This window comes from Scleropages formosus, chromosome 10 (genome assembly GCF_900964775.1).
Source record: "Scleropages formosus chromosome 10, fSclFor1.1, whole genome shotgun sequence".
In the NCBI taxonomy this organism is placed as follows: domain Eukaryota; kingdom Metazoa; phylum Chordata; class Actinopteri; order Osteoglossiformes; family Osteoglossidae; genus Scleropages; species Scleropages formosus.
The window spans coordinates 15,113,373-15,131,601 of record NC_041815.1 but is presented as its reverse complement, the minus strand read 5'-3'; the positions used below and the strand labels follow the sequence as shown (position 1 = coordinate 15,131,601).

Here is an 18,229-nt window from a genome sequence, read left to right as displayed (position 1 = left end):
ACTTTTGGCTCCCTCTGCCTGTAGCATTTAACACTTTGGGTCTGATCGGTACAACGTTGTCACTAGGTCTCACTAAGTCAGAGGAATAAAAAATAAGTCAGAAACCTAATTTATGCACTCAGTATTCCTTTAGCATTCCTTCAGTCATCAGAGCAGACCGTTGCCTTACTTGAACTTGGGCCTTGGTGTGCACTCCAGGTCCAAGGTAGATAGCTGTCCAGATGTGCTGTTCAGGTGGATTGGTGACTCTAAAAATGTCAACCATTGTGTTTATGTGTGTGAGTGATAGGGAGAAAGTGTATTTCATTGGATTATGGGTGAGTGACTCATTGTAAGTAGTGTATCAAGCAGTGTAAGTCACCTTAGGTGAGTAAGGTGTGGGCTGATAAGACTACATAGAGTTCATTGGAAGTCCCTTTGGAGGAAGGCATCCGCTAAATGAATAAATGTAAATGTAATGTAAATGTAAAGTGAGAACAGGCTTCACTGCCTCAGAAAGGTGGACTCCAATGAGTTTTTTTTAATTAAACTTTATTTAATAAAGTTATCAATAAAATACACAACCAAAAGCAAACATCAAAAAATCCACAGTCGAATGGACTCCAATGAGTTGTTCCATTTTTCATCTTATTTGCATTTCTTTACATTGACAGGCAAAAGCTTGCAGGATGATCATGGAGTGGACCAGCCTTGGTCTCCTGCGGTCTGCATTTCAGTGAGACAGCGCATTAATCTTAGCACAAAGCCCACCATCTCCAAACTCATTGGCACACTGCTACTCTTACACATCACACTTGCCTGCGATACTTGTGTTTTTCAAATTTTCTCTTGATGTCCATCACTTGTGTAACAGTGAACACTGTTTAAGTCACAGGGAAAAGTAACAGAGCTTGGTAACCAATAGGGAGTCAAGAGAGTGTTAATTGTGTTTGAATTCAAAAAGGCTGAAATGTGCTACAAAAAGAATAGTCTTTCCAGGACCTCTCTTCCTGCTTCTGCAGCACATTTCTCTGTCTCCTGGCCATGTTGTTAAACATCACTCATTTGCTTGGTCCCAATCCCATCAGTGCTCCAGGGAAGTCAGTCCATCCCGTTTGTTTTCGCTATCAGCTGTCCTCCTTGGCATCTCTGTGTGAGACTCTGTGTAAATGGATTGGTCATTTGGCCAGTCCTGAAGGCTTTATAGCCGCTATAAACCTGTCATAGCCAATTGGACAGTGGATCAGCCAAATGTAGCAGCATTTATAGCTGAGATGTGAGAGCACTGACGCCTTTTTTGTTTCTGTGAATACAGCTCATTGATTCAAACAATGGACCGTTGTCTAGTGGTTTCAACTAATGGTTTTGATACATGTGATTTCAGTTGTTGGGCCTCATAACTTTTGACCAGAGAGCTGTGTCCTGATAGCTAAGACTCCTCATCTCCTGTATTTGCTGCAGCATGCAGACTAGTTGTGAGATGTAACAGCTCTTCATCTTGGTGACTGCCTACCCTCTGCCATGAGACACTTTGGATGCTGCTTTCTCACCTCTGGATTGATGGTTACCCAACAATGTTTTGCATGGCAGATGTGGGTAGAGCGAGTAAGGACCCCTAGAGCAGAGCCGGTCACACTCGCTGTTAATCTCTTTCAATGAGTATGTGCAATAATTTGTGAACCGCTAGTCTGTGATTCATCATGGTGATCCCGCTCACAGCACCATGGGTGGGAGCCAGCTTGATCAGTGTGTAGCTCATCCAGTATATGCGATGTCTGTGCCAGACACACAAGCCACCCCCAGCGCCCCAAGCTCCGCTGTCTATGAGACACACCAGCCCACTGGTGGCTTATCCTCAGGCTGTTTGCTGGAGATGTTCGTGGCACATTTTTTGCCCTTGATGCTGCCGCAGGGGATGCTGGGATTGTTATGTGGCTGACTACCTATTAATTTCAGGTTGATGTTGTTACCTACTATGGCCAATGTTTAAGGATCTGGACAGGCATTAAAATCGCTATTTTTTTACACACCTGACCCCTGAAACTTTCCCAGACCCCTACACCCTTCTCACCCTCATTTCTTTCACTAAGTGTACAACTGTTAACAGGTAGTTAGTGGCACATTCGCTATCTATAAAAGTGTCTGATAAGCAGAGGAGAAATGTTTTGTGTAGTAGTGGGGGTCTGCTGCCCAGCTGGATGATTTAGTGAATCCATAACTGGTGCAGAGCGAGCTTGGGAAGATCGCTGCTGAACCCTGGCAGAATGCCACACATGGACTCCTGCTGTCTCCACGGGCTTGAAATTCCATCCACATTCTTTCTCTGTGCCTCTGAACAGCTCTGCCATCACATCTGGCCTCCATGTCCGAGATGCAATTGGACCAATGCTAGGCAGAACTGGGTTTAATTTTACCTGTCAACCTTTTCACATAGTAACCTGCCGTGTTGCACCAGGAGAATGCAAAACATGACACTGCAGCCTTCAGGGCTTGGAACTGCCCCATCGTGTTCACAGATATTACTCAGGTGATATTCAGGACCGTTACAGCATTGTACAGGTGAGAATGGATTTAGGACCACAGCACTTTTATACAGTTAGTCCTCTTTGTTATACCAAAGGTCTGTTGGTCCTAGTTTAATCATGCAAAATCAAATTTAAGCCATTTAATGATTAAGCTGATGCTTTTTCCCCAAAGCAACTTGTAATGTCAAGGTACTTACAACTATTTACCCCTTTGTACAGCTAGATAATTTTACTGGAGCTGTTTCAGGATAAGTAGCTTGCTCAAGGGTACTATAACCAGAGGTGGGAAGTGAATCTGTAACCTTTGGGTCCAAAGGCAGTAGTGCTAGTCACTCTGCTATCAGCTGTCCCCTTGCATTAGGCATGCCTGTGGTATTATGTTTATTCAGTATTCCCGTTGTAACAAATGCACTGTCTAAACTTAGTCCTGACCATGTACAGTCCTGGCACTACCTATGAGGCTACTTCACACCACATAGCTCTTACTCAGTGTCCAGAGCCTGGCAGGCATGTCTGAGTGGGCTTCAGTTGGGAAGTATGCCTTCATACTAATAGAAGTTTCTCACCAGTGGGTGGGACTGTGGATCTGTAAAGCTCCCAGTAAAAACCCGTTATTCCCACCCCAAGTTGAAACTAGTTTGGATCATTTCTCACATTCTACTGTTATCTGTTGGATACTTCTCCAGAAAAGAGGTAAATGTAAAATTTGTTTCAATTCAGCATGGCAATAATGTTGCTTTGCAAAAGGGTTATTAATGGAGTTGTGTGGGAACAGGAATCCATGATACTGTGCAGTGTTTCTGTCTGGCACAGTTGAGTGGAATTACTGTACCTCAGTGAAGGCATCCCAGGGCCACAGAAGACTATTTGCTCATGTACAGGTACACTAGGGTTGAGATGTGTGGTAGATGGAGACATTCCCTGCTCCTTCCCAGTTATTCCCTCCACCTCTGAACACATATTCTAAGGAGAAAACATAATCTGTGGCAGCAGTATTTTCTAGTACCGTGGACTCTTACAAAACGTTCTTTTTTCTCTTGATTAATATTGAAAATCCAATTGTAATTAGTATCAAATGGGGACTTCTGGTTCATGTGTCTGTCTCCATGGTAAACTAAAAGGGCTCCATCTTGTGTTTCCTAGATAAAGAACAGCTCAAACTGGTGCTGCAGCTGAAATATGTATTCATTTATTTATTATGTACCTTGGGTCAGTGACAAGATGGAAATGCATTAAAATAATTTTACTTATGAGCTATTTTGACTATCGTGAACAAAAACGTACAAAAGATTTTCGGTCATTTAGAATCAAAAAATTTTCTGTTTCACCAACAGATCTAAATATTTGAAGTCAGCACCTGTGCCTTCACATTGTTTATTTGATATCCATATTTTGAATTCATCAAAGTTATTCAAGAAAACGTTTACTGAGGCATGAAAAAAGCATAAAAAATAAACTGGGGAAATACCAGAATACCAAATTCTGATGATATTCCTACCTTTGGCAAATGAACAGCCGCTTAAGTGAATTTATGATGCATCTCATTTGCATAAATATAATTTTTCTGATATCAAGTTTCAGTTCACCACATGTGGTGGCTGACAAATATTTTGCCAACCATGGTCATCTGCAATTGCTTGTAAAGGAGAATCCTATGAAACCTTATAATGAATATACTGCACTTGTTGGCAGAAGGCAGGAGTTCAACGTAGGATCCTGCTGGTGTGCTTTAAATGAGTCACTGATCTTTATTAGAGAAACAGTCCAGTACTCACTGTAAACTGGTAAACTGCTGAAATGCAATCTGTGTAGCGGGCTTTTTAGCAGCATGACTCTGTATTGGTTTATAATGATCTAATATTTATTCTCCCTGTTTTTCTTTGGAAGGGTTTGGAAGCTTAGGTACTGGGACTCTTGGTACTGGAGGCCTGGGCGTAGGATATAAGCCTGGTGGTAAGTGCTTGGGTTCTGGAGGGAAGGGGACTCACTCACGTTATCATGTCATATGAGTGACTTCAACACAAAACCCCTTTATCTCACTCCAGTTGGATATGGTGGTCCTGGAGGCTACTATCCTGGAGCAGGACTCAAACCTTCCAAGCCAGGTAGAGTTCTGACTGTCTTCCCTCTATCGTCCTAAAGGAAGGATGGCATCTTGATATGGAATCCATTGTTTGTTTTCTCAGGTGTGGGAACAGGGCTGCTTCCAGGTGGTGGAGTCCAACCAGGGAAAGATAATTCATGAAAATTTACATTATTTCTTTAGTTGAGGCAACTTGCAGTGTTCCGCTACCTACAGTTGTTTAGCCATGTATACAGCTCAGTTATTTTACTGGAGTAGCCTAGGGTAATACCTTGCTCAAGGGTATTACTGCTGAAATTAAGATTCGATCCTGCAACCTTCAGATCCACACTCAAGAGCTCTTAACACTGCAGTATAAGTTTGTCTGTATCTGCAAATCTTCCCTTCAGTCACTGGGGAGCTTGTGTAGACCTCTAAAGCAGGACATATAAAGGTACTGGTGGATGGTGCATAGCTGAGGATCTTCAGTAAAAGGAAGAAGTGGGAAAAGTTTCCTTCCTTTGTGTTTGTGTGTCCTGCCTCTTTTTAAGGAGGGATGTTAACAAGAGACAACTGAAGAATTTATATTTATTAATTTAGCATATGCTTTTCTTCAAAGCGACATACAATAATTATTATGTAGTTCTTAGCTGACACCGTTATCCAAGGCAACTTACAGTGCTGTATTCCCTATAAAAATCTCCCTACAATCATTCACGCATCTATACTGTAGTAGTACAGTGTAACATACTGCAAGCTAGTTAGATTCCTCAGTTCACCTGAAATACCACAAACCCAGATGAACACAGAGAGAACATACAATTTCCATACAAAATAACTTAGATTCAAACCCGTGTCTGAATGCACAGCTCAGGTGCTGTGAAGCAGTAGCGTGACCAGCTTCACCGTCCACAATACAGCACAAGGCAATGCAGAGATTGTTGTGTGCCAACTGGGCCCATGTAGGGGTTAAACTCCTGACGTGTAACCTTTGAATGTACTTGTTTCAGGTGTTCGTGCAAAGGCTGCAAAGCCGCACAGAGGTAGGATATAAATGGCTGGTTGGTTCCCGCTCCGAGAGCCTAAAGAGCAGAAGCCCTAACGCTGGTTTTTGCAGTTGACTTGAGCAGAAAACTGCTTATCTACAAGGATGTGTATTTGCAGTTGCTTGTCATTTTGATAACCACATAACTTGTCCTTCTTCAGCAGGCTTAAACCAACCACATTGTTGCTTCATGTAACTAATGCTTCCTGTGACTTCTTTGCAGCTTAGCCAATGTGCATGGTTTATCTGTGTGAAAATTAAATCCATTTCTTGACCTTTTTTGAATAAGGACACTTTGGATGAGTAGCTTGCAGTTTGGATTGTAATTTGTGTGTTTTCAAGTTGAGTGAATCATCCTGTTGTGTTGCTCTCTGAATAATTCGTTTCATACATCTGTTCTTCATGGATTCCATTTAAAGAAGTCATGGCAATGTGAAAGGGTCTTGTGTTGAAAATAAATTCCTCTATATTTATGTGTTCATTTTTTCTGGGAGCAAGACTTTAAGAATCTGTCTCCTTTGAGTTGAACTCAGCAACGGTGACATGTGTTCATGCTTATGAACAAGAACTTAGAATCAAAAGCCACTGTTTAACTGTTAATACTGCATTTCAGAGAGGGAGTTGCAGCTTCAACAGCAATTAGCATACTCACAGGTCAAAGCTTACACTGGTCATATAAATATGCTTTACAAATTCATAATCTAGAACAGAGGAGTGAAAATACAGCTTTCACTCATGACGCTCACTGTCCTCTGGACACATGTGACTGTCAACAGACCCTCAGGGACTCTGCAGTCTCTGAGGTCTTAAATGTACCTATGTGTCCCGAGACCCTTGCTTTGGGTATTACGAGCCTTCTAAGTGTGATTGTGTTTGGTCAGGGCCGGGAGCTGGAGGAGTTGGGGGGCCCACTGGTCCAGGAGGAGGTACTATACCGGCAGGAGGTAACACTCAGGCACAGTTACATATGATACTGTGATGACCACTTTGACTCATAATTATCTGTAATGGGTTGCTCTGTGGTCTGTGTATTAAACTCTTGTGCATTACAACATCCTCTGCTTTGGTTTTTTGTCCGTCAGCACCTGTGATCCCACAGACCGGACTGCCAGGAGTTGGGACTGGAGGGAAAGCTTCGAAAGCACCTGGTAAAGTGCCAGGTAAGAAGCAGGTTGGGATGCAAGTTGATTACTGCTTGTATGTGTATGTGTGTGCACATACATATGAACATGCCTGCAGTTGTCTCTAGTTTGAGAGACACACACACACACACACACACATTTTCAGAACCGCTTGTCCCTTACGGGGTCACGGGGAACCGGAGCCTACCCGGTAACACAGGGCGTAAGGCCAGAGGGGGAGGGGACACACCCAGGACGGGATGCCAGTCCGTCACAAGGCACCCCAAGCGGGACTCGAACCCCGGACCCATCGGAGAGCAGGACTGTGGTTCAACCCACTGCGCCACCGCACCCCCCTGTTTGAGAGACATTGTATTATAATGATAACAGGACCGTCAGGAGTTTGAATTTCTTAGCTATTTGCTTGATGAAATTTGTTCATAACAGTGTAGTTGTTTTCATGATGTCACTCCTTCCACTCTCACTGTTTCATTTAGGTGTTGGAGTACCTGGACTTTATCAAGGTGGTCTTGTACCAGGCCAAGGTGGTTTTTTTTCCATAACTACATGTTAATTTGTGTTTCTTATTGTTTGGAATAATGCAAATTCAAGAGTGCTTTTCAAACAACGTGGTCTTCATTGTAAACTTTTTAAACTGTGTTTACAGGGTTTGGCGGGCGAGGAGTTCTTCCTGGTGTCGCCACTGGGGATGGGCTGAAACCAAAATCACGTAAGAACCCCGAAGCATCTCCTGTGTACATTGATTCAAATTCATTTGTTCCACTGCAATTCATCAGCAAACAAAAACTGTGACTCATAGTTTTGAAACACAGAGTCTCTGCTGTGGGTTCTGTCCAGTGTAATTACATTCATACTGGCAATATGAGCCAGACAAGTCTAACCATCGCTGTCACTGCCAAACTGCCTACAGTTTCAAAAATTAATTTTGCATAAAAGAGAATGCAAGGACCAGCCTTGTTTAGATTGCATGTTGTCATTTACGCTGTATCTGGCCACAATCTGTTTTTTTTTTTGCTTCTGTTTGACTGATTATGGATGTAAGTCATGGAAAAAAATTGCATTCTCTCAGGGAAGAAACAGGCTCTCATGTACTGTTCTGTCAGTATCAATAAACTTTCACCGTTTTTCTGGTGGCAGTTCCTGGTGCAGGAGGTCTAGGACCTGGGTATGGAGCTAACGGTAAATCCTTTCATTTTCATTGCCATTCACTAAACACATAGAGTCAAGTCTTAAGCAAAGGCAGAACTTGTATACTGACTGTAGACCCTGTATGTGCGTGTTTTGTTTTGTTTTGGCTTTCTCTTCATGAGGTCGTGGATACGTGGGTCCAAGGCAGCCGGGTGTTTTCTATGGATACCCCATAAAATCACCTAAAGCCCAAGGTATGTTGACTTACAGCAAATGCAGTGATACACTGAGTCAGGCTGTCACCTTGGGTGTCCGAACCGTTGAGGACATGTGCAGGTACTGTTTCATGTTAACAGCATCACTGTCAAAGTCAGTGTTACCTTCTCAGTAGTACAGAAGTAATATTCTTCAAACAGGCTGGGCAGCCACACCCATAGCATACATCTTTGGGCAAGAGTTAATCACGTGCAGAATAGAAGGGTTTAAATTGCTCCAAAGGATTACTTTAGAGTTGACACTGTGAGTATCTACGTATATATGCAGACATGCTGTTAACCCTGTCCATTGCAGTTTTATTCATTCCAGTTTACAGACAGTTTGTGCCCCTCTATGGATACCGAGAGGAACGGTTCCATGGGTACCACCCAGAGGTTGTGTATGGTGCGTTTTCCATCAGACTGCATTAGGGAAGGCCCTGGTTCTGTTTTTTGAGGTCATTGCCAAGCACTGTTCTTTCTTGCTATGTTAATCATGGGGGTGGGCCTCAAAATCAGAACCATACCTCCCATTGTTTCTGGATGTCTCTCAGAAAAAGGCAGCTCCGTCATCCAGAAATGACCACTAAACTTGCGACTGCTTTCCGCTGATAGAGTTAACCAGACTTGGCGTTGCCAAGTTTCTTCCACCACAGTGACTCTCCTGCATAGGGCCTTTAGGTCCACTGCTGTGCCTCTGAATGCACCGAATCAGTTCTGAGGGAGTCCATCTGGTCATGCAGAAAACATCTTGCTGTTGAGTCAACTCTGTTACATTTACTGTACACATTCTCAGGGACATCTCTGCTAATAGCACACATATGAGAATCACCCCAGTCTGCTTGGGATTCCCTTTTTTAAAAGAGTAATTTGCTGTAAATGGAAGAGGTCTCAGCTGCTTCCTGGAGGAACTATGTGCTGACCTCTTTCTTGTGTATTTGCTCTACTGAGGAAGGCCTGACTGAACATAGGAATCCAGCTGTTACATTCGATCACGTTCCTTTTTTCATAATTTTCCAAAGATTGGATCAAGCTGGACCTTTTTTTCATTTGTTCAGGAAAGTTAATTACGTGGCAGATTAATTCATACAAATTACAACTGCAAAATGACATTACTCATTTATTACATACAAAGCATAGGAATTTGCTTCAAATTTGATATAAACATTGGGATGGTATCCAGTCTTGCATATTCTGAAGCAAATTTAAGACTAATGTTTTACAGTTGTGCCTATTTCATGCTAAGAGCAAAGTGGAACTTGCTGTAAACTTTGTCCTAGTTAAAGGACTTGCTTGGATCGGGCTTGTACTTTTCGGGGCTGTTTTTCACACTAGGCTATGCTGTTATGCTACATAATTGATCTAATTGGTCTGGGTTGTGAACAAATTGACTCAACTATTTTTGCAAAAACAAATTAGAAAGACAGTCTGCTACATGACACTCTGCCACAAGCCTTGATAAGTACAGAGAATGACTAACCCCTGCATATTTGTTTTATATTTTTAATCAAAACCAGAACAAATAAAGAATTCCAAAGACTGCTTTTCCAGGAACATCTATCATCAATGTAGAACAATTTTGAATTAAATTAATGTAGCAGTATTATGTTATGTGGGAAAGAATGTTACCAAAGTGCTCATACAGTAAATAATAGCATGCAGAATGGACTTTCAATGTACGGTGCTGAAGTAAAAAAGCACATGCGCTGCTCCATACCACACTGACAATGTATCCCTTACAGGTGGTTATGGATCACAGTTTGGAGGTGGAAAGCTTCCCTATGGTACGTAGAAACTGTCCGCTAATACCTTGGCCACCTTTGAGATGACTTTATGTGTATGTTACAGATGTACGTGTGCCACCTTTGCATTCTTGAAGGCTTTGTGTCTGGTTCAGGTTATGGAAGCTTTGGTGCTGGAGCTGGTGCGCTTGCTGGAGTAGGAGCTGGTACGAAACCTGGATACCCCACAGGAACCGGTAAGGTCTGAGAAGGAGGTTACAATGGAGCACAAGTATGTGCTACAATACTATGTAGAACTGATACTGTAGAAGTGCAGTGTATAGGGTAACTGATGGTTTAATTGTTACAACCATCACCTTGCTGTCAAAGGGCCCAAGTTGAAATCCCACTTCTGCTGTAATACCTTTGAGCCAAGTACTTACCAAGCTTACAGCAAAAAAAATTACCTAGTTGTATAAATGGGTAAAATAATGTAATTAGTGTGTTATAGAAACATTCTAAGTTACTTTCAAGAAAAGTGAAAAGTCAACTAAGTGATTTAGTAAATAAATATGTTGGTTAGTATCTGAAGAGGAGGCCAGTATATACTACTAGTACCTAGGTTGGTGGTCACTATGTAGCACCTGTATTTGGGAGGGTAAGTATGTTGTTTTATTTGTTTCTAGTTTTTGACATCTCCACTCTTATGTTGACTGTCCTGCTGCATAGTCCTTACAGAGATCCTTCAGAAAGTATTCAGACCCCTTCTACTTTATTTATTACACTTTATTGTGGTATACTCTTGTTTCAAAATGGATTGATTTTTTTTTGCCATCAACTAACTCGATGGCCCCATAATGACAAAGGGAAAACACTCGTATAGAATCTTTGCTAAATTTATTGAAAATAATTTTTAAAAATCCCTCATTTAAATAAGTATTCAAACCCTTTATTTAGTACTTTGCAGGAATCCCTTTAACAACTAACCAACCAACCAATGTCAACAACCCCTTGTCCTGAGCGGGGTCGCGGCGACCCGGAGCCCATCCCGGAAACACAGGGCATAAGGCTGAAGGGGGAGGGGAAACACCCTGGACTGGACGCCAGTCCATCACAAGGCGCCCCAAGCAGGACTCAACACTGGACCCGCCACAGAGCAGTCACCGGCCAAACTCGCTGCGATGCCTGTAACTGCAATTACAAATGCAATACATGTTAAAATAAGCGTACAGCACAACAAAGCAAGAAAGAAGTGGGGGGCTCTGAATACTTTCTGATGGCACTGTGTGTATTTTCTTTGCATACTGCTCTTTCTTGGTCTTGAGACCCAAAGCAACTCTTCACAAGCCTGCAACCTTAACCTCTTCTCTTTCCTGATTCCCTGTTCTTTGCAGGTGTTGGAATACAGGGTATATCTCCAGCTCAGGCCAAAGCTGCAAAATATGGTAAAGAAGAGATATGTTTGATCTGATGTTAGGTGTAATATTATTTTTTTATGGTATTTTTTTACTAGTGTCTATATTGTTGTATGGTACACAGTCAAATGTCCAGCTACTCAGTTGTGTTTTTTTTCTCTCCCAGGTGCTGCAGGGGGTGTCTCTGCCCCGGGTGGGGTGACAGGTGCAGGAGTTGTGCCTGGGGTAGGTGGGCTCTACCCAGGAACTTATCCTGGAGGTGAGTGAGGAATCTGTCACCTGTCTCTCTCATCCCACCATTCTCCACTGTCTAACTGCTCAAATGGACCTTACAGTGACAAAAACTAGAGAAACCAAAGGGCCAGTCGAGCCCTTACACACACACTGGTTGATACCGCTTGTCCCGAGCGGGGTCGCGGAAAACTGGAGCCCAACCCGGCAACGGAGGGCGCAAGGATGGAGGGGGAGGGGACACACCGAGGACGGACAGGCCTTTACAGTCACATTCAAGGTTCAGCCAAACTGGTAATAAGTATAGACTGTGTCTGTAATGATGATCAAATCACAGCGTTTTGTATTTCGGTACAATGGACATTTCTTGCCTTTTCCGTTACAGGATATGTAGCTGGTGTAAAGCCTCCTAAATATGGTAATGACATACAAACCCAACCGATTTAAAATATGTGTTTATTTTATCTGGAATGGGTTTATGGGAAATGTTCTGCAGGACTGGGCTGGATGTGCAGACTAAGGAATAGTTCTGCAGTTCTTTACACTTGTGTCCTGTCTTAAACACTATCAGGGGGTGTTGGCACTGTTCCAGGGGCCATCGGAGCAGGAAGAGTGGCAGGCGCTGGAGCTGGACTTGGAGCTGGCACTGCAGGTAAAGGCAGTCTCACTGGGATGCAGCTGAGAGGCATGGTGCCAGGGTTCGAGCAGCTGCATAAGTCTCATCGGCCTGGCGCTCTGCTGCTTTGGGAATAATGTCTTTCAAATCATTGAGCTCTGCAATACCGTGTCTGCAGCAGCACTTCAGACATCAGTGCTCATGCGTGTTCCAACATCTTTGTTTGCAGGTTTTGGAGCTGGTGCCAAAGCTCTTAAGTTTGGTAAGAATACCGTACCTGCCTTTCTCATTGAACTAACAACATGAACCCAAATTCTTTTGGTTTCAAGTGAGGTTTTCCACTAGATTGCCTGCTTATGTACAGAGAATAGTTATGTCCCTGTAGACTAAACAGTCTGTAAAGCAATTTATTCCAGTCTTTCAAATTATTACAGAACTTAACTCACTAATTATTGAGAGTCACCTGTTTCTAGTTAAAGGAAGAAAAAAAATTATACATTAAGGGAGTTTCTAGTTAGGTCCAAAAGGTCCAAAATTGAAAGTCTGTAAGTTCCCAGATTTGGCTCTATTGTTTGGAATGAGCTTGACTCTCTCACTCAGAACTGGTGAATCCCATTCTACATTCAAGAAGGGTCTCGAAATGCATCTCTTTGGCACTCATTTCTCTCCTGATCTAACTTCTCCATAAACTTTCATCACATCATCCGTCACAATCCCCTTTGTATGTCCTACGAGTTTTACATGCAGCTACTTGTGTAAGGTGTGCTGGCAGGAGCGGTGGTATTGTACAAACTGACTGTGCTTCGACAGACACATCTGCATCTAAAACTCTGTTGCGAAGTGAAAGTTTGTTTCCTCTGAGCTGTATGTCACTTTGGAGCAATGTATCTGCTGAACGAAAAATGCAATGTAAAGGTTTGAATGGATGGCATACAAGGCCACTAAAGATCATTCGAGCTCCAGGATACATCTTAGAGGTGAGGGGCATTTTATTCACCCCTCAGCTCTAGGAAGAACTGAAGGCATGTACATACAGCTCGCAAAACCACAATCCTCACAGTTCACATACTCTCCTTCCCTGCAGGAGTACCTGGGGCAGTGACCGGAGTACAAGGTGGTGTGCCAGGAGCAGTGTCAGGGGCTGGACTCCAGCCTGGAGGTAAAAGGGCATATGTGACATCAGGGAGAGGTGTGCTCCATCTATTTTGTGTATGTGGCACCAGACTCTTTAAACCATTCCACAGAAAGTATTTATGAGGGCTCAGCAACTAATGTGCAGATAATGCATGGTAATTTTTTCAATTACAGGATATCCAGCAGGTGCCAAAGCTCTGAAATATGGTAGGTCATATAAATGGAGGGTTTCTAAAAGGATCAGTGTTATAAACCAGTTTAGAAGGCTGAAGACAGCGTATGATTGCAGTGGATGATTTCAGTTGTGCCCTTAGGTCCAGGAGGCACCGGAGTGGCTGGTGGGGGCGTACCTGGAGGATTCGTGGTGCCAGGAGGCGTAGCTGGAGCTGTCCCAGGTGCTGCAAATGAGGGAGGAAGCTGGGGACAAAATAAGGGGGAGTGGCTTGGTGGGAGGGTTTGGGACCAACAGAAAAAGAGCAACTGGGAACAATAGTCTCTCATCTTGCTTTAGCTGGCATTCCTCAAATCCTTCTTTCAGTCAGATGAGAATTATTACATGCTTTCTTTTGGAAATGAACACAGGACTGTGGTGAGAAAACCCAGTGACCTTCAAAGCCCCAGCAATGCAGAGCCAAGTAAAGCTCATCGGCACGCAGACATGCAGGCCTACCGAACCGCAAGCAGCTTTCCATCTGCACCTCTTAGTCTCAGTGTTCCGGATGTATCTGCTTGTCCACATCTTCCTCTAGGAGTCGTTCCTGCCTTAAGGCGGCCAAGTTTCCACCCAATCCCCAGCTGCCTGCGTGCAGGAATTCCAGAGAACTACCCAAACCCAGTGCTGCCTTTTAGCGGCGTGCTTTAAGGCGGCCGTAAATGTGTTTGACTGTCTGTGCTTATGAAGAAGCCAGTTTTACTCCAAACAACTCATCCTGTCCACAGTTCCACTGCTGGAGCTTCTTCTGCTGGTACAGCAGCAGTCAGATCAAATCCAGGATTCTGCTGCAAGGAATATGCATTGCGCTGAAACACTAATGTTGCTGCAGTGCTGTAGCACCAGATGGGCTGGTGAAGAATCCTGTGTACATCATTGTACCAGCGAAATATTTACACGAAATCACAAAGTCTAAACTTGGAGTTAGCTGATTTACTGCAGGTTTGATCTACATGCCTCTTATATCAAACTGTCATTTGTTTATTCTTATTATTCGGTTACTCCAGTTACTTTATCTGAAATTGCCTCACTTTATTACTATAATAGTCACCAAAACCCAAATGTTTCTTCAGCAGAAATCGGATGTCACGTCCACACCCACATCTCAGATCTCAGACAACAACACCTGACTCTGCTCCAGCACCAGATTAATCGCTCACCCTTTAAAAGACCCTCCTCAGCTCCCATACCTTTGCGAAATCTCGTCAGAGACAACCGCCCTTTCCTTGTGACTCCTCGCTCATCTCTGGTTCTCAATTCACATTCTCTGGTTGTTGACCCTTCGCTTTGTTTCTCGACCACGTCCGTGGATCTTCATTCTGACCCTGATCGCCGATCGACCGACCACCTGCCTGTCCTTGATATCGAGAACTTGCCTGATCCTCTGAATCCAGACGAATGACCCCGCACTTGGGTCCTTCCGGCCCGGTTCACCGTGACATCGGAGAAGAAAGATCAGAAAAGTGATACATTTTTGTGTTTTCTTTTGCAGGTTATGGAATTGGAGCGAAGCCACCTAAATATGGTATGATGGCATTAATTCACTGTAAAAAATCCTAACTCATTTAGTTAATATGTGGCTAGTACTGGGGAAGTAATCCTAGAAGTCTTTTTACGTAGTGGTACATGGTAAAATGTCGACCATTGCACATTTGCCCCCAATTCCTTTCCTATAGTTGTTTTAGTATTTACAATAAGCAATTCTGCTTTAACCAAGTGTGTTCTGAGCATGACAGCAGTCCTCCTGTGTAGGTGTCCCGGGGGGTGCTGTCGGAGTGACTGGTGGTGGAGTACCTGGAGCTGTTCCTGGAGTCCTACCAGGGGGTAAATGGGGGTCAAACACCCCGTAACGGGTGGACTCAATAAAGGGGAGACCAATAAGTTCAAAAATAAAAAAACTGATACGATTCAATTTGTGTGATTATAATCCATTGTTCTGTTTTCCAGGAATTGGTGCTGGTGTGAAACCTCCCAAATATGGTAAGAATACCTCCCTCTTTATGCTGAAATGCAGTGTAGTAGTGTGGCCAGTCACATCTCAGTGTCTGTTTACTGCATGTCATCCTGAAACATATCATTTCTTACGTGTCCTCATGATGAAGTGTAAACCAAATATGTACACTTGTCATTTTTATTGGAATTGGCATTGTAATAATAGCAGCGATTAAAGTGTTGATATCAGTAACAGTCTTATTAACCATAGTACTCTTAGTAGTAGCAGTAACAGTATTAGTAGTTGCAGAGTGTCTTCTTATATGACCATTTCTGCATTTCTGCATTCTGTAATTACAGTGATGTTTATTCAAACCTGTCCTTTTCTGTAGGTGTTCCGGGGGGCGTTCCAGGGGGTGTTCCAGGGGGCGTTCCAGGGGTTGTACCAGGGGTTGTACCAGGGGTTGTACCAGGGGTTGTACCAGGAGGTGTACCAGGGGGTGTTCCAGGAGTGCTGCCGGTAACAGGCTTTCAGGGTAGGTTCTCCAAAACAAAGCTACATAAAAAGTGATTTTGCCAGCATCACACTGTAATACAATCTAAAGTGAAAAAGAAATATGTATAATAAACTTTAAAAAAAAATTTTTTACAGGATATGCTGGTGGCGTGAAAGCTCCTAAATATGGTAAGAATGTGTGTTTCCTCACCTTGAGAAGTGCTCCAGAGTAATAATTTCAGTTCATCATTACAGTTTAAGAATAGTATAGAATTGAAATTGTGTTTTTATATACTGTTCACTTTGCTCAAAGTGTGTCAGCTAAAACATAACAGAGATTGTCCACTAAGTTGTCTTTGCCATTGTGTTAGAAAACCCCTACCATGATATATCAATCAAACTTTCCATAAAATCAGCACAAGATTTCGTTTGCTTTTTCAGCTCTCAAAGCCATCAGCACAGTCTTCGTAAACACACTGATCAATTTTTGTGGATTTTAAGAGTGGAAGTATCAAACTTTCAGATAGCAATGCCCCACACCAGCGCTCTGAAACATACACTCACCAGCCAATTTATTAGGTACACCTTGCTAGTACCGGGTTCGACCCCCTTTTGTCTTCAGAACTGCCTTAATTCTTCGTGGCATAGATTCAACAAGGTGCTGGAAACCTTCCTCAGAGATTTTGGTCCATACTGACACGATAGCATCACGCAGTTGCTGCGGATTTGTCGGCTGCACATTCATAGGTGCTCTATTGGACTGAGATCTGGTGACTGTGGAGGCCATTTGAGGATAGTGAGCTCATTGTTATGTTCAAGAAACCAGTTTGAGATGATTTGAGCTTTGTGACATGGCGCATTATGCTGCTGGAAGTAGCCATGGGTACACTGGTCATAAAGGGATGGACCTGGTCAGCAACAATAGTCAGGTAGGCTGTGGCTTTTAAGCAATGCTCAACTGGTACTAAGGGGCCCAAAGTGTGCCAAGAAAATTACCCCCACAGCATTACACCACCACCACCAGCCTGAACCGTTGATACAAGGCAGGATGGATCCATGCTTTCATGTTGTTTACACCAAATTCTGACCCTACCATCTGAATGTTGCAGCAGAAATCGAGACTCATCAGACCAGGCAACGTTTTTCCAATCTTCTACTGTCCAATTTTGGTGAGCCCGTGTGAATTGTAGCCTTAATTTCCTGTTGTTAGCTGACAGGAGTGGCACCAAGTGTGGTCTTCTGCTGCTGTAGCCCACCTGCTTCAAGGTTCGAGAGATGAGAGCGTTCAGAGATGCTCTTCTGCATACCTCGGTTGTAACGAGTGGTTATTTGAGTTACTGTTGCATTTCTATCAGCTCAAACCAGTCTGGCCATTCTCCTCTGACCTCTGGCATCAACAAGGCATTTTTGCCCACAGAATTGCCGCTCACTGGATATTTTCTCTTTTTCTAACCATTCTCTGTAAACCCTAGAGATAGTTGTGCGTGAAAACCCCAGTAGATCAGCAGTTTCTGAAATACTCAGACCAGGCCGTCTGGCACCAGCAACCATGCTACGTTCAAAGTCACTTAAATCACCTTTCCTCCCCGTTCTGATGCTCAGTTTGAACTTCAGCAGATCGTCTTGACCATGTCTACATGCCTAAATGCATTGAGATGCTGCCATGTGATTGGCTGATTAGATATTTGCGTTAATGAGCAGTTGAACAGGTGTACCTAATAAAGTGACCGGTGAGTGTAAGTTGTGCATGCAAAGGTTTCACGAACTGCACACATTTACCACACAACACTTGTAGAAGAGACACTGGCTACACACCCCTCTGCTACCTCCCTAGGTGTGCCAGGGGGTGTTGCAGGGGTTCCTGGTGGGGTTCCTGGTGCAGTTCCTGGTGTTATTCCTGGTGCAGTTCCTGGTGGAATTCCTGGTGCAGTTCCTGGTGGAGTTCCCGGAGCAGTTCCTGGTGGAGTTCCCGGAGCAGTACCAGGTAGGATTGTACTTCTTTTAAAGAAGAGGTATTTATATGAAGGGGGGAGCAAGAATCACTTGATTGCTCTTATCCTGTCCTATGTAACCACACTCGTTTGTGATTTGTTTTGTAAGATGCTTGATTTTGCATTCCAGGATATCCAGGTGGTGTTAAGCCTCCTAAATACGGTAAGGATTTGAAATGTTTCCTTCATCTCTCCTTTGTGAGTCTTGTGAGTCGACTGCCGAGACGTTTCCGTTTCATTATCCCACATATTCATATAACACTTGACAGAGGCATTACTGCTACTTCCTATTCTAAAATGGCAAAGAATCATTTTTAATTTACCGTAATGAGTGAGAGTTCAGCAGA

At 43.3% G+C, this 18,229-nt stretch overlaps 1 protein-coding gene across 1 annotated transcript in view; it reads left to right on the top strand.

Annotated features, from left to right (window-relative positions):
- Positions 1-18,229, top strand: part of elna (elastin a) — a 52,313-nt gene that overhangs the window by 18,952 nt on the left and 15,132 nt on the right. Inside the window, exons 6-31 of the mRNA XM_029255874.1 lie at positions 4,392-4,457; positions 4,550-4,609; positions 5,577-5,609; positions 6,493-6,555; positions 6,694-6,771; positions 7,230-7,277; positions 7,400-7,462; positions 7,891-7,932; positions 8,064-8,135; positions 9,878-9,919; positions 10,033-10,113; positions 11,251-11,301; positions 11,438-11,530; positions 11,888-11,920; positions 12,074-12,154; positions 12,348-12,380; positions 13,203-13,277; positions 13,427-13,459; positions 13,567-13,647; positions 14,956-14,988; positions 15,216-15,287; positions 15,411-15,443; positions 15,788-15,931; positions 16,048-16,080; positions 17,726-17,875; positions 18,013-18,045. Coding sequence (XP_029111707.1) covers positions 4,392-4,457; positions 4,550-4,609; positions 5,577-5,609; positions 6,493-6,555; positions 6,694-6,771; positions 7,230-7,277; positions 7,400-7,462; positions 7,891-7,932; positions 8,064-8,135; positions 9,878-9,919; positions 10,033-10,113; positions 11,251-11,301; positions 11,438-11,530; positions 11,888-11,920; positions 12,074-12,154; positions 12,348-12,380; positions 13,203-13,277; positions 13,427-13,459; positions 13,567-13,647; positions 14,956-14,988; positions 15,216-15,287; positions 15,411-15,443; positions 15,788-15,931; positions 16,048-16,080; positions 17,726-17,875; positions 18,013-18,045 — 1,626 coding nt within the window. The remainder of the gene's footprint in view (positions 1-4,391; positions 4,458-4,549; positions 4,610-5,576; positions 5,610-6,492; positions 6,556-6,693; positions 6,772-7,229; positions 7,278-7,399; positions 7,463-7,890; positions 7,933-8,063; positions 8,136-9,877; positions 9,920-10,032; positions 10,114-11,250; positions 11,302-11,437; positions 11,531-11,887; positions 11,921-12,073; positions 12,155-12,347; positions 12,381-13,202; positions 13,278-13,426; positions 13,460-13,566; positions 13,648-14,955; positions 14,989-15,215; positions 15,288-15,410; positions 15,444-15,787; positions 15,932-16,047; positions 16,081-17,725; positions 17,876-18,012; positions 18,046-18,229) is intronic.